The 16,737-nt window shown below is 37.1% G+C and overlaps 1 protein-coding gene across 1 annotated transcript in view; it reads right to left on the reverse strand.

The window, feature by feature from the left end:
- Nucleotides 1–4,204: 4,204 nt before the first annotated feature.
- Nucleotides 4,205–16,737, reverse strand: part of LOC117385580 (collagen alpha-1(XI) chain-like) — a 161,571-nt gene continuing 149,038 nt past the window's right edge. Inside the window, exons 56-67 of the mRNA XM_033982871.2 lie at nt 14,374–14,481; nt 13,518–13,571; nt 13,209–13,262; nt 12,262–12,369; nt 12,117–12,170; nt 11,957–11,992; nt 11,809–11,862; nt 10,784–11,033; nt 9,782–9,894; nt 8,922–8,990; nt 7,434–7,667; nt 4,205–6,232 (exon numbers count right to left, since the gene is read on the reverse strand). Coding sequence (XP_033838762.1) covers nt 6,086–6,232; nt 7,434–7,667; nt 8,922–8,990; nt 9,782–9,894; nt 10,784–11,033; nt 11,809–11,862; nt 11,957–11,992; nt 12,117–12,170; nt 12,262–12,369; nt 13,209–13,262; nt 13,518–13,571; nt 14,374–14,481 — 1,281 coding nt within the window. The 3' untranslated portion in view covers nt 4,205–6,085. The remainder of the gene's footprint in view (nt 6,233–7,433; nt 7,668–8,921; nt 8,991–9,781; nt 9,895–10,783; nt 11,034–11,808; nt 11,863–11,956; nt 11,993–12,116; nt 12,171–12,261; nt 12,370–13,208; nt 13,263–13,517; nt 13,572–14,373; nt 14,482–16,737) is intronic.

The raw sequence follows: 16,737 nt of genomic DNA on the forward strand, positions 1-16,737 counted from the left end.
AGAAGGTAAGCGCTTTGTACATTTGTGGATGTGTGTGGTTTTCTTTCAACTAGATCTAACAAAAGTTTGATTTTTCCAGCTTGTTCCGCTGTTGTGACACTTCGACCGATTAGATTTAAATATCCATCATTACATTATGCCTTTTCCTGATCGCTTTCACCTGTCGATCACGCCCATCTGAGATTCAGCATTGGCCACACAGACATTTCAGTAAAGTATTGGAAAAGTTTGTATTCTGGATCTGAATGTTGTCTTTGCACTTCCATCAGTTTAAATTGGTTGTGGCTTGTAACAGAAAAAAAGGGCTATCCTACGCTATTCACTTTGTAATACTAAAAAAGAAAGTATTCAGTAAGTGAACGGAATCAATAAACGAGAGCTGAGAAGTTGTAAGCCATAATCGTAGTGTTTATTGTAGTTTTCAGAAAATATCGAAAGAGTACCAGCAATTATCCCGCTACAATAGACATAGTGGTCAATACAGGAGGCTGCCAGTGCTTGTTTTTAAATTGGGTAAAATCTCACAGTTGCAGCTTTAAACAAGTACTTTTATTGTATTTTTCTGTCAATGTCATTTTTGTTTGAGTTTCTTCATAGTAGACATTCACAATATTTCAGTGCAGTAAATAAATAAGGTTAGATCTTGGGTTTTCTAGTCTTGGGGTTTAAATCCTGATATTAAAAACTATACTGTAAGCCGTACAAAGTTTCTGATTTGATTTTGGCTATTGGATTTTGTTCTTTTTGACCTTTAGGGACACCATAACCACTGGTTTACTGGCTTACTCCAAGATAGTAGTATGGTCAGAAGGATATGACCTCACCTGCTTGTTTCCATGGAGATGATATTATTGTTTTGCGTTTAAGATTACACGATATGGCAATACACTTATCTGTTTTGCATTTATTTAATTACATGCGTTGTTATTGCCCAAAAACAATCTGAAAAGTACGCATTCTTACTTGGCTCTCCGCAGATCTGAGTTGTAACTTGGCACACCAGTTTGTCTCCATGGAGATAGATGATATTAAATTGTACAACATTATGTGAAACAGGTGGCTCTATGTAAATTTAAATAATAGCAAACTGCCCATGCTAATTACTCATCAGGACCATATGTGTAGCAGAGACGCAACATGTTAGCAACGCTTGGACTGCAAATGTTCCCATCGACAACACAAAAAACAAAACACACTGTGGACATGAATTAGACTTGTTTATTATATACATCTCTATGGACGTTTTGCACATTTGGCCAGTAATGTTTTGTTTTTGTTTTTTTTGTTTTTTTTACATTCAATCCCAAACTCTGTAGAATACCTTTTCATTTAAAACAAAGAAGAGATGCAGCTTCTTTAGTTTTAAACTTGATTCAGTGGCATATCCTCCAAACTATCGTCTAGGGGGGCAAATGCAGCAGGCAAAAAGCTTCTTGTTGAATTGAATAACAATTCAAAATAACAAATGCAACGCTTTTTATTGCAGGTAAGAAAAGGCCTATATTAACCTATAATCATCATAGGTATAATACTCCCTACAACGGAAGCATAGCCAGACTGGACTGGACTAGACTGTAATGGACAACACTAATGCGATGTCTTGAGGTAAATAAACTTCTCTGTCTCCAGTGTCATGCCTTTTCTCTTCAATTCTCGGCCTACTACAGTTTATTCTACAACAGTACTATTTAAAAAAGTCATGGTAACAAATATGGATGTAACAACAATATCCAAATCTCATCGTATGATCTTTATCCAAATTATTAAGATTGCAAAGTAAGAGTTATTTCATGCCGTCTGCACTGAAATGGAGCAAAGCATCATGGTCTATGTAGTTGACTTTGTCTTTTAGCTCTTGCCACAACAAAACTGTCTGTTCTCGACGCGCTGTTTACCCAAAAAGACTCAGGACAAGTGTTGGACTTTTCTTCTGCTCTGATCAGAGGGGAGAGAGCACACGGACAGCTCCTGGTGCCTTCTCCACCTTCCCTTTTTCGCAGCAGCCTTTTATTTGGACACGTTTACTCAACCCAGCAGTTTTCCCAACATGCTTATCAGGAGAACAAGACTCTATTTCCTGCCCACACAGACATGACTTTTCTTATCTTTCAGTTCAGGTTACACAGCTTTTGACCTTTCACCTGCACCCTCGTTTCCTGTTTCTCAGTTTATTTACTTTTCAATTTAGCTATACATTTCAATTACACAGACCTGTAGTTTCCATCACACCCTGTTAATCTCAAGAATGCAATATAAGCAAACAGTTAATGATAAAAATATAAGCATAATTTTATTCACAAAAAACATGCATTTAAGCCATTTGACAATACATTATCATAGTATTTGAGTTATTTCTACATCCCTAGTAAGAAGTACATGAAAGAGGAGGGGCATGTTCCAGTTCAGTTGGTGACCCTTCATAAAAAAAAAAAAAAATAAATACTTTGGATACCCTGGTCTACAGCCTCTTTCGTCACTCTTTGCATTTCATAAGAAAAACTTGACGTGTTTGGATAGATATAAAGTATTTCTTCCCAGTCGCTTCATGGCATAGATTCTGTTGGTTGTTGTTCAGGGAAAGTTTAGGTGATTTAAAGTTGAGTGTCTTCAAACTGAGGCTGATGTTGAAGCCAATCAGAGCAGAGGCAGACAGGGATGGGTGCAGACAGTGGAGACAGTGCAGCTGATGTAACTCATATAAACAGAGTGTGGTGACAGTGACAGGGCTGCTATTAGGAAACCACAACAGACACGCATTACTGATACAAGATGATGGCTGAAGTCTGCACTCTGGCAGCTTTGAAACAGCTCAATTAAGTTCACTCTCTTCTGTCTTCTCCATTTGCAAAAAAAAGAAAAAAATTGTTTTGTTTTTGGGGTCGTTGCATAGAAACCAGTTGCAAAATAATTTGACTTGTATATTTTGTATTAGTGTAAATCAGATACTAGTTGATACTCATTTAAACAGGTATTGATACAAAAAAAAGTCATATTCACAGGACAGAAATTAACCTTTAACCCTTCTCAATTTCACTCAGGGCCACATCAGCAGGATGGTTGCACTCAAATTTGCATAAATGTAAAACATATGACTGTAACTACATATCTCCTGATAAACTGACATTTTAAGACAGTCATACGTTTTAATTTACCTTGTCGTGGGCCACATAAAATGACATGGTGATCCGCATTTGGCCCCCGGGCCTTAAGTTTGACATGTGCTTTAGAGTGATCTTGAGCTGCATCAGAACAAGTATAAGACACATAGACTATATCTGTGTAATCCTTCAATCCAGGTCTGATCCATAGCAAAAGAAAAATATAAAATCTGTCAGCTGGACAAAATGTTGTAGGAGTGAATCTGTTTTTCTGCTCATCCAAGACGCTTCTTCAGTTCTGGTCAGATTACTGGTGGACACTGCCTTATATCTATCTACCACATAGACTAGTATACGCCCATGGACCCAGATATAAGACCTCACTGCATGGTAATATAAAAGAAAGTATTGGTATCAAGTATGGAGGTTCCAGTCTATTCCTTAGTATCTAAATCGAGTTTGAAATTTTAGAACGTTTGGTAAATTTTTATATTGTGGCTGCACAAAATTACATTAAGCCTATTTTCTATCTAATACCTTATCGATCGCATGCCTCTGTTGTATTTTTTCGTTATCTACACTTATTCACAATGAGAAGAGTAAACAAAATTTACTGTTACTTCAATAAAAAATATTGCTCAAGTGTAAAAATATGCTGCTGGAAAAGTACAATTTATTTTAAAATGTACTTATGTCAAAGACACAAAAATAATATGCCAAGTAGTAAGGCGTTTGTTTTGAAGCCCAGGCCTTTTTATCCATCTATCGAGACAGAATTACAAGCTTATTTTAGAGAATGTGTAGGTTGAAAGCAGAATCCTTATTATGAATGTCACATTATAATATATATTGGATACATATTTGGTGTTAAAAATAAGGGAGAGGAATGGCAGCGGCATGACGTTACTACTACTTATCACTTCTTTGTATTTCAGTTGAATTGATAAGACTAATGGAACAGTGTGTTGAAAAAATATATATACAAAAATGAATGCGCTTTTTACCATGTTTTTCTTAAAGTTAAACCTTGTGTTTTGTTTCACACATGTTTAAGACACATCAAAAAGCTTCCAGATAAACTCCAAAAAGACATGTTTTTTTCAGAATCCAGTTTTAATATTTAAACAATTTAAGGCACATGGAAACAATAGTTCAATCTTACAAGGAAAAAATAATTAACCAGAAATTTGCAATCACACATTTTAGTGTGTGATTAATGAAAAATTTGCATAGCAACATCTAAACATGACTAAACTGCCAAATGAATCCACTGAGGTAACACTGAAATGTATTACTGTTTCATTTTGTGACTACTTTCCTTTTCCAAAATCCATACAATAAAATAATGATTGTTCCAGTTTGCATGAAATTATGTTTTTATTTACAAAGACTTATTTCTATAATTACAAATGACACTTTTTCAAACATTATAAAATTTTAAAGTTGTAATAAAAATCTTTCCAAATATTTAAAAACTTGAAAAATGGGGCACATGCAATTCTCAGAGTGGATTCGGAAGGAACATTATTGTACAAAATAATAATAATAATTACAGTTTATCAAAAGCACTTTTTAGCACCTTTTTGTGTTTTGTGATTCTGCACAAAGCACATTTGTGGTTGTTTTCAAGGCGGCACTGAGAGCTGGAGAAAAGGGGCGTGGCCAGGGGAAGGGCATCATGATGAAGGGGGTGTGGTTAAAGACAGAGTGGGTGAAGCTAGTGGGCAAATGGTCAAAAGCTTGATCCTCCCCCTTACTCAAAATCAAAAAAGCAATGTGATGGTTTGATGAAATGGTGAAATGGGTGGAGCTAAGGGTAAAAGAGTGTAGTCGAGGGAGAGGGTTATTTGATGAAAGGGGTGTGGCTAAAGACGAGAAGAGTGGATGAAGCTGATGGACAAATGGGACATGGGCAAACGCATGATCCTCTCCCTTACTCAAAAGCTATAAAAGAAAGGAATGTGATGGTTTGATGACATGATGGTGAAATAGGTGGAGTTAAAGCTGAAAGGGTGTGGTCAGGGGAGGGGTAAATGGAAGTGGGTGGGGCTAAAGTATGAAGACCTTTGGTTCAAATAAGTCTATCCTTTGTGTTGCTGAAGAGGCACTATTACAATTAGTTTTGATTAGTTGATTTCATGGACTTGTTTTACCTTCTGAGATGTTTCTAATCTTTAAAAATTTCTTCTTCTTTCGAGCCGTTCTATTAATGAAGCAGTACCCGGTTCTTTTCATCTGATAAAGTTACAGATATCTTGTAAAATCAGCTCTTAGCTCACTATGGCCTCATTTTGACCCTGTCTACATCTAATCATAATGCATTTTATCCTCCACGAACCAGGAAGTAGTAGTACTGGGATGCTAGTTGTTGTTAGCATTACTGTGATGGCAAAACTTATGTGTTAGGAAAGTGAGAAATAAATTTGGACTAAACTGTTTAAAATGAGCTAGTTCTTTTTTTCATGTTTTTAAGACAATAAATTCAGCTACAGCACCTTTAAGTTAAACACTTAAATCTAGGTAGAACTAGTCAAATCAAGATTAATATTAAGATCTTTTTGCCAGTGGGGTTTGGTATGCTCTAGGTAGGTGGCGCTAAAGGCGAAAGTGAATGATGTAAGGCGGAGCTTGGTCATAATGGGCGGGGTTAACATGAAAAGGGGCAGGGCAAAGAATGAGTAGATCCTTCTCATTGGCCGAAGCATCCTTTCATTTTGCTCTGAGTGCGCCATAGTCCTCCGCAGCTTTACTGTCCTTTTTCCTGACGTCTCTCCTTCACCGACATGTGGAGTGGCCCTACAAGGGTCGAGGAGCAGTGTCCCATCTGCGCTTCGGGACAGGGTCTGGACTTGGGACTTGGGTCTATGTGGGGATCTAAAAGGGGGTCCTGGGACAGTCTTCCTCTTGGATCTTGGACACAGGTTTGGTTTTGAGGTAAGGCTGGTGGGATTTGGTTTGACCCTGTCCTGTAGCGGGGAGGGGGGCGTCTAACCCAGGAAGCACACGGGGCCCACCTCGAACCCGAATCGCTGGTTAGCGTCGCCGAAATCGTTGAGCATGACGTCGATGATGGGCAGCTGGTCGATGCGCGGCGTGTTGATCTCCAGCACTGACCTGGAGTAGCCCTGCTTCAGCTGCACAGGACACAGAAGCACAGGGTATGGGTCAGTTATGCACTTGGCATGACATACTAAGATTAAAGGTCCACTGTGTGACTTTTCTGATGAAGGGTCCGCTACCTGCCTGCCTCCATGGAGATGTTGCAGCTTTGCCTTTAATGTTCAACCATTTTGCAAATATTCAATTATCGGGTTGATCCGAGATCCGACCTATAAATTGACCTGATGGCATCACTTGCTCACCTTTATGCAAATATAAGTTTAATGCCATATTTGCAAAGTAACAGCATCTCCATGAATACAAGCAGGTGGCGAACCCTCCAACGGAAAAGTTACATAGAACTTTAGCCTTTATCAAATGTTCATAATACCTTAAAACACCAAGTGGGGTGTTAAAACTGCAGTGTTATGGTTATTTTGAGACAAAATATGGCATTGTATATAAATAATGACTCCTAGAGGAAACAGGTCAGTCTTAGGGTCAGACAAGTTAGGTGGAAAATTGTTATGGTCGGTCACATTAAGACTCATGTCATTCCAAATGTGTCTCAACATAAGTTACGATACACATATTTCCAGATTTCTATGTAAGATACCTAGAATAGCTTTATTAGTGTTTTTATAACCAAAATACTTAAAGACAATGTCACCTGGCTCTTTTGTTTGTTATTATATTAAGATTCTTATTTGTACTGTAAAATTTGACAACACATTTATTTATTTTTTTCAACTGCCTTTAGTTTTGTTCTATTTATTACAACTGACTTAACTGTACCTGTTCATGAAAATGACCCAGTTATATGGTATTTTATTTTAATTTCATTTTATCAAACAATAATAACAACATAGTAATAGTAATAACTTTGAATGGATGCTTCAGTCTGCTGTGAGATAGCAGCCATATCAACATCACTTAAACGTATCACCTTTATTCTGCTTTTTTCTCTTTCATAATACATACTATTTCAACAACACATCTTCCATCTGAATTTCTGTTCAAATTTCACATTTTAAACGTGTCCAAAAAGATTGAAATATAAACTGACAAACTTATACAAGAATCAGATTTCAGGAAATACAGGATATTTTGTTGTTTGTGGAGGAAACTGTGGCACTTTAAAAACTGCCGCCTTTGAGATTTGCCAATTGCTGCTTTAGCTTCAATTGTGATTAATCTTACAGCTCTAAAAGGCAGAATCAGTACTGTGTGTCTTACCGAGCATCCGTCCGTGAGAGGTTTGATGAAGGGGTTGTTATCGTAGGACAGCTCTTCGTCGTTGGAGCCGAGGAAGCGCAGGGCCTTGTTGTAGTTGTCTGCTTTGGCGTCGTACCAGGCCACAGACTGGTGACAGATGTAAGTGAAGTTCTGTCTAGCTGAGGAGCTGAGGAGCTTCAAGAACGTCATCTGCACTGACGTGATCTCACTCCCTGAGAGGTCCACGTAGTTCAGCTGAGGACACAGGGCAGATCTATTCAAATGTGCTTTACATAGTAATGCACTTCATTTACAAAGAGACGGAAAACTAAAGGAACTGGTCCCAATAGGTCAGTTTAAATGAATGCTGAAACTTTGGAAATGAAATCTAATATTTGTAACTATATCAGCATACATTTAGACAATCTCAAGAATTTAGCTAAAAATACTCTGCTGCTGTCTTGGCCAGGACTCCTTTGAAAACAAATTGGTAATCTCAGTGGGACTTGGTTAAATAAAATGTTACTGCTTAAAAATGCAGTTAAAGGTCTTAAAGCTGATTTTTCAAACGGTGAAAGGAGGAAGTATCTATTTATCTATCTAATGTGCTCCTAGTGTGTGGTAATACAAGAAGTGCTCCACTGTGTTTTTAAACTCCATGCACCTTCACTAGAATCATTTGGATATTATCAGCCCTGGAATTTCCAAACTCTACTTAACAAAAGGTAGTTAATAACTTGACATCACAAGGTGGAACAGAGCATTGTTAGCTATGTTTTTTGATGAGGTAACAACATTCTAATATGGCTTAAACCTAAAGTGTCAGTTTTGCGTAATATAGGACCTGTAATACTGCTTTATTTTCACTATGATAGTTTTGAACAGAGGGCTGTCCTGCAATAGTGGCTAAATCATTAAACTTGGCAATTGGGCCACAGAATTCGTATGCTCCAAAGATTCTTAATTTTAATTTTTGTGTTGCCTTTTTGGATCCTGGACACTTAGATGTTGTACTAAAACTAGTATCAAAACTAGATACTCATTTGAACAAGTATCGATAATAAAAAAGTCACATTCACAGAACAGAAATGAACCTTTCCTGAATAGCTTTAAAATGATCTTGAGATCACATAGACTAGTATACACCCATGGACCACTATGGAACCTACCTTAAAGGCACAGAAATTACACAGATATAAGGTCCATGATATGGTTCAATAGTTTATAGTTTGAAATATTTTCAATATGTTGCTTGGTCCAAAAAGTTTGTAAACCTCTACTTCGGTAAGACGAATATCTGAAACTAAACCTATTAGATAAACAAAGGAAGGCACAGGGATTTCAGTGCAGGTGCAGGTGGGATTAGGAGAGATAGGAAAATGAAATTATAAAGAAGATTGATAAGAAAGTGAGATACAAAACCCACGGAGAATAAAGTGCTACTATAAATGTGATAAGGGGGATGAAATAAAAGGATTGAAGTATTCTATGAAAGGAGGAAATACTTACAATCTTTCCTCGTTTGAATTCACTGAACCATGAACCTGCAGACTCTTTGGGCCAGTTGGATATTCTGACCTGGAATAAATAATAAATAATACAATTAAATTGTAATTGCACTTATACGGTACTTGCCCATCAAAAACAGCTACTGCAAATCACATGTATTCTAACAGGGACACATCTTTTATCATTATAGTTGACCATTTTATGATTTTTATTTATTTATAATTTTTTTTGTCATATCATTTTAATGTCTTGGTATGACTATGAAACTGACAAAATGTAAATGTTTTGCCCTGATTTTGTTCGTGTGGATATTTCTGGGGTTGGGTCTATCAACATAACAACAAAAAGCTGAAATGCATTTTCTAGTATGTAAATGTATAAAATAATACCCTTTTGATTTCATAATTTCAGATGGAGGGCAGGGGCCTGTATAATGCTAAGGGAGATTATCTGTTTTTAAAATAAATATTCAAACTTTCATTATTTCTCTAGGGTTGGCTCGACAAACTAGTCATATTAATGTTATGGCTTCAAGTTTTTTCAACTAACAATTATCAAATCTTTGAGAATTATTATGAGAGTCACATTTTGAAGCTGTGGTCAGAAAAACTATTTTACCAGTTTTTGCTTCATGTGGATAGGCCCAATGATTACAGAAATACTGACAATAAAACTAAATATCAGCCTTTGTACAGTTAAAGTCAAATTGTACTTTAGAATTCTGACCTGCCCCCCAACACTTTAAAACATATTATGTATTTATATGGACATGTTTGACTAGGATGGCATTTTTAAATCTAATATATCAAACAAACAACATGACTAAAATGCCCTATATTTAAGCTTAGCCTGAGCCTTACCCCTGAGGACTTTTTGTCTGGGCTGATGCAGGTCTCTCCTCCTGCTGTGAAGTTACAGAAGACTTTGATGGAGTCTCCAATGCAGCCCTGGTTTGGATCGATCCAGTATTCACCTGGGACAGAGCTCAGCGTCAAAACAGCACCACAAAACTGCTCCGTGTAATGAAAGTGGTGAAAGAATATGTACAGGTGTCTGTTGTCTCATTTGTTTGCAAGTTACTGTTAAAATATAGAAATTATATGTTTGAGTTTAGTTTACTTCTACAGAATAAAAGAGAGAACAGACATCAAACATTTTAAGTAAGTAAGAGCACTGTTAGTTTACAATAATGTTATTAAAATAGAAATAAAAAGTAATGATACAATAAAAATGAAACCTATTGAAAAATCCTCTACACAGCTGACTTATTTTACTTCAAGAGCTGCTTATATAATATATCTGGGACAAGACTAATTGTATGGGGGAAAAAATGTTCAGTATTTGTTACATGGAACAATAATTTTTGGGGGATCAATATTTATCGTGGAGACTTTTTCTTTGTACTAGTTGGAAACATTTTGGTATTTTCTGTACTACGATAAAATATGAGCTGTAGAGGATCGAATAAATAACGTTTATGACTTATTATTATTATTATTATTATTATTATTATAGACACTAACTACTGAAGTGTCTCATTCTATTTATTGCAGCTCATGTTTTTAGAATAGTTTTTGGGATAATGCTATTTTAGGGTTATTGTATCTGTGGCATAAATTTGTTTCAATATTATTGTTTATCGTCTGTTTTCTTCACCAAAATATCTCCTGTTAACATAAGGGATAAAAAAAAACAACAACAATAGATTCAAGTCATCAGGGGGACACTACTACTCTATAATGAGCTAGGTTCATGGTCAGGAATAGGTAGCTGGAGGATTATATCTATCTTTCTATCTATCCACCTATCTACCCATTCATTCATCCATCTATCTATCTATTTCTCTGCTTCCTGGCACCTACCATCAAGGAAGTCTGGCTGGCTGAGGTGCAGGTCCTGACAGGTGCGTGCAGGGTTGTCTTGTGTACCCAGGGGGAACTTCATTCTCTCTATGTCCTGTTTGAGGTTAGTCAGAGAGCCAAACACGTCCCCCATGCCCTCCCCCAGGCCGTAGTCCGCCATGGCCGCATCGTCACTCTGCCATTCAGCCTGTCGCTTGGACTTTCCAGAGTGCTGGATGGGCAGAGGCTGGATCACATCTGCAGGAGGACCCTACAAGAAAAAGAATATTGCTTATTGGTACTTGTATTTTTGTACTTTGGCTTTTCTGGTCCTCACTGGTTTCTTTTTATTAATCGAGTAATCATTTTTTATGTTGATGATAAGGATTTATGTGGGTCAACAGCAGAAAGAAGCGAGTGAGTTAGGTGAAGATTTGATATTTTTTGGTATTTATATGTAAAAAAGCAGATTGAACATGATTCCTGATTCACAAGTTTAATTTGTCTTTATATAGATGCATCGTTTCCCAGTTGTTTTTTCTGCACAAATAGTTGTTTTTACATGAACTCCCATGCAGGTGTAGATCTGTGAGTGCAGTCTCGGCCAGATACATACACATATGCAATAGTTTTGAGAGCTTTTGCCACGCCCCCTTTTTAGTGGGCTTATCGATCAGCAGGACATGTCTTTATTCAACCAAGAATTTCTTTAGTCAACCGCAGTCCTACTGTGTTTTAATAGATTTCTAAATGTGATTTCGAGCATAGAAATAGTCAAGGTACAGTAGTAGAGCTAATCAGCTGGTAGCTACGATCCTCTTTCAACCACCTGATTGATTGATTGTATGTATAATATTTTAAGGGCAGATTTACCATTAACTAACATTGATGATGCAATGCAAGACTGATGCTGTATGTACCATAGTGTCGCAATTTTGCATTTGTGTAAAACCTGTGTTTTCTCCTTTATAACAAGATTATATCAGTACAGCATGGCCAAGTACCAAAAGTTAATTTATTATGTTTTTTAATAGCATAAAACTTACAGGTGGTCCGGGTGGTCCAATGAGTCCTGGGTCTCCCTTCTGACCTGCAGACCCCTAAAACAGTAGTTGGTGTTGTTACAAATAAATCTAGTAATAATCCAACATCATAATCAGATATAAAAATGTAAAAATATGAACAATTCCTTACATTTGATCCCTTAGCACCCTTTTGTCCTTGAGTTCCCTATGGAGAAAACATTTGAACAAGCAAATTATATTTAGCAGAATCACATATTAACATGATATGACAGACCACACAATCAATCAATCAAACATGTAAAACATATTTAAATTGAGTGTGGACTTACAGGAATACCAGGAGGACCAGGAGGACCCAGTGGACCGGCAGAACCACCAATGCCCTAGAATCAAAGAGTACAAAAGAAGTTTTTAATCTAGAATTCTGCTGGAATGTAACTTCATGATTGCTGTTAAACAAGGCCATAGACTTACAGCCTCTCCTTTTCCTCCGGCTGCTCCTTGGGGCCCAGGCAGTCCTCGGTCTCCCTTCTCTCCAGGTTCACCAGGAGGTCCGATCAATCCAATCAAACCGGGATGACCCTGATGGTCAAGAATATATAGAGTTAAAATAAGTTAATGAATCAGTGAATGTATCTTGTGTACTGATGTAGGAGCAGTTATTATCATTTGTTGGGTTATTTCATGGGTGCTAGTTGGCCACTGCTCGGGGCTTAACAATTTTGACAGGTTTTGATAATTATGAATAAAAATCAAAATGAAAAATCTCATATTGCATTCACTACAATTAATTACACGATGAGAATGTCCTAACCTTCACCCAAATTCCCATTATTTTTAAAAGCAAAATTACCATAAGTAACCTTACTTTTCATGGGTTTTCTGTTATGGATGCCATTTTGAGGACTTTCTGTCCATTCAAAAGATAAAGTATTTCTTTCGAATTGTTAATTTCTATGTGTCTGATTTCTAATTTGAAGTTAATGTAATTTGAAGGACAAAACATTAAATAAATCACAAGATCTGGTATTTTCAAAGGATGACTACATATCTGGTGCAAGAAACACAGATGTTCAAATCATTTCATATTGTCAACATAAAACTTTTGTCACTTAAAAACTACCACTAGAAAAGAACAATTTCTTTAAAAAGTCACTCAAGTAAATGTACCTGAGTACTACCCACCTCTGAACTCATGCATAAGGTTTATGTTTTTGACATACTATTTAATCGTTTGTGTCAAGTTCATCATAAACTTTCTTTGAGTGAAAGTTTGAGTTTTGCACTTGGAGAGAGTGAACAAAGACACAGGGTCTGGAGATGTTTGCTTACTCCGAGAGGAGCAGATAAGACACACCCGCAGATATGAGAAATACACAATAAAGCAATTTGAGATTAACATCGTAATAACGTGGCCTTGCCTTCTCTCCCTTGAATCCCGAGTCACCCTTCATCCCGGGAAGTCCAGGAGGGCCCTGCGGAGCAGAGGATTCCACTAAGTGACAGAGAAATAAATGAATCGATTTCAAAGTGACAGCCGTCGCACAGCTCTGCATTCAAAGTGTCAGTTCATTTGGTGTCACGCTGGGAGACCGCAACAATCGCTTCAGGCACAACTCCACTGGAAACGGCTATATTTCACTTTAAAAGCAGTATGGGGTTAAAATAATGGGCTTTGGAACATGTAAACAACTGAAAATGATGAATGTATAATTAATAAAGTGTCTTACAATAGGTCCAGGGGGTCCGTCCTGACCAGCAGCACCAGGTAGTCCTTGTTCACCCTGGAAATAAAAGTAATACAGATAACATTAAATATTCATCGCACAATGCATGAATATGTAATCTTTTAGTTAAAGTATTCAAAAAATGTCACAGGATTTTTGCTAAAAAGGAAGTACGGCATTAAAGGGCCCATGTTACACTATGTTCTGATCTATGTTATAATATTGTTTCTTCATCAAAGACATACCTGAAGTTATGTTTTGTTTGTTCAGACACACATTTAGGGTTGACTTCTTCTCTCAAACATAAAACACTTCTGATGTCATGTGATAATACAGGAAGTGCTCCACTGGGTTTTTAAACTTCATACACTTCACTAAAATCATTTGGATAATTTCAGCCCTGGAACTGCCGATCTCTACTGAACTAAAGGTAAATGATAGCTGTCAACTTGAAAACTACCACTTCATGACATCACATGGTGGAACAGAGCATAGTGAGGTTTGAAGATGTAGACAGACTAATAATAAAAGTTACTCAAACATGTGTGAATGAAACAAAACACAAACTCAGAATTCCAAATATGGTCGCTGATTGTAGATTAACTGCTATAACTGCAATATCCTCCATTGGCTTCATTTTGCGGCAACTGAACGCCGTCACACGAGTGACGTCACACTCAGCCCACTTCTTTATAATAAAATAAAACTACTAATGTTCCTCCTCTCTTACTTTCAGTTATTATTAATACAATTCAATATTGCAAATTCAAAGGAACAAGAAAATACTGTATATCTGATTTGAAACACATTTATAATCTAAATTGTCTTGATTTAGTCTCATTTTTCTATATCTACTCACCACAGGTCCTGGGATGCCTCTCAGACCCTCAGCACCGGTTTTACCAGGAGGTCCCTGAGGTCCTACGGGCCCAGTTTTACCCACAGTACCCTCTGCTCCAGCCTCACCCTGTGAACAATGACAAACAGTTTAATAAGCAAAACAAATATACAAAAAATATATAATGTTTAATTAAGGGTCAATGCATATTTTTTTTATAGTTTGTCCAGGGCTGTGTCTTATACTTAGATTTCACATCTTTGTTATTGTCACACTGACAACCACATGAGGGCGAGGCTTGTGTACCAGTATGACAGCCACGTGGAAGAGGAATCGGCGCTTCATCTACTTCCGGAGTTGACAGAGTTCAGAAGCGACGCCGAGGATGAAGAATTCAATGGATTTAATGATTTAGAGTGAGATCAGGAGTAAACCTGTTAGCTTGTTTTTTTATGCTTTAGTTATCTAACTGTAAATATCTACCAGCCATGAATTCAGCTCACTGTCTATGCTTCATGTAGCTGAATAAATATATTTTAGCTGAATATCCATCCATCCATTTTCTTCCGCTTATCCGGAGCCGGGTCGCAGGGGCAGCAGTCTAAGCAGGGACTCCCAGACTTCCCTCACCCCGGACACGTCCTCCAGTTCCTCCGGTGGGATCCCAAGGCGTTCCCAGGCCAGCCGAGAGACATAGTCCCTCTAGCGTGTCCTGGGTCTTCCCCGGGGCCTCCTCCCGGTGGGACATGCCGAGAACACCTCCCTAGGGAGGCGTCCAGGAGGCATCCTGAGCAGATGCCCGAGCCACCTCAACTGGTTCCTCTCAATGTGTAGGAGCAGCGGCTCTACTCCGAGCTCCTCCTGTGTGACTGAGCTCCTCACTGAATATATATATTTTATTGTTATTATTAGAACTTGCCTTTAAAGATAAAATGTCTGTTCTTAGACTCGAATTAGTAAAATGAATTCCCCCCAAAAATGCGACTTATAGTCCTATTCAATTTATGTATGTTTTTTTCTTCATTACTACAAATTTTTTCGCTGGTACGACTTATACTCCGGAGTAATGTATAGTCCAGAAAATATGGTATATTAAAAAGCAGGTTTGGCAAGATCTGTAAAGAATTAAACCATTCAGCTTAGGAAAAAAGGCCATTCAAAAGATATATAAGGCAATTCTTTCATTACCCGTGGATGGCACCATAAAAGAAATATCTGAAAATGAACTGTAAAAATCTTTCTTCTTGGCAATGGCTATGTAGCTTTAAAGAGCCCATATTCTCCTATTTTCTGATACACAAAATGGATTCTTGTGAGCTTTTAGTCATGTTATGATTTTGTTTTCTCATCAATAACAAACCTGGAGTTGTGTTTTGTTTTATTCACACGTTTAACACACAAATTCTGCATATTTAGGCTGAGTTCTTCTTTCAAGCAGAAAACACCCTGTTCCACCAGGGATGTCATGTGGTAATACAGGAAGAGCTCCACTGTGTTTTTAAATTTACATACACCTTCACTAGAATCATTTTGATAATTTCAGCCCTGGAATTGCCAATCTCTACTGAACTAAAGGTAAAAGGTAGTTGTTAACTTGAAAATTACCACTTCATGACATCATAGGGTTGAATAGAGCATTTTGAGCTTTGGAGATGTAGCAGACTAATAATAAAGCATTACTCAAACATGTGTGAATGAAACAAAACACAACTCCAGATATGTTTTAGAGGAGGTAACAACATTATAACATGACTTAAACCTCAGAAGAATCCATTTGGTGTAATACAGGACCTTTAAAAGAAAAATCCATCCGTTTCCCATTTTCTCACAGCACTACAACGTCTCACTTATGTTGAGTGACAAGGACCATGCACTTTTGTTGATGCCGGGTGTCATTTTGTATAAATTGAAGGATGAGAAGGATTACATTGTTCTGACAACCAATTAGACCTGGATTTGACAAGAGAAAGGGCTGTCACCAACATTTCACATATAATCCTTTACCTCTCTGTGCAGAAAGTGCACTTAAAATATGTGTTCAAAGCATCAAATATAGAATGCAAAGAAAAGTTATGGATTTTAACTTGGTTTTTGGTAATAGTATCAGATAATAGCCTTGTTCTGAAGTTGTGGATTTCAAAGGAACAAAATACAATATATGCTCTTTGAATGCTCTTATGAATTCACCCATATTATTTGCAAACTTAAGGAAAAAAAACAACTTCTCTATAATAATCTTATACAAAGTGGAATAACTTGGCAAAAAGGAAGTGAATATGCCATATGAATTCAAGCAACTACATGCTTTTAATATTAGCACTTAATAACTAACTCAATATTTAGCACTTTCTTTAGCTAGTTTAGGAATTAGCAGCATTACAAAAG

This window comes from Periophthalmus magnuspinnatus, chromosome 17 (genome assembly GCF_009829125.3).
Source record: "Periophthalmus magnuspinnatus isolate fPerMag1 chromosome 17, fPerMag1.2.pri, whole genome shotgun sequence".
Taxonomy (NCBI): domain Eukaryota; kingdom Metazoa; phylum Chordata; class Actinopteri; order Gobiiformes; family Gobiidae; genus Periophthalmus; species Periophthalmus magnuspinnatus.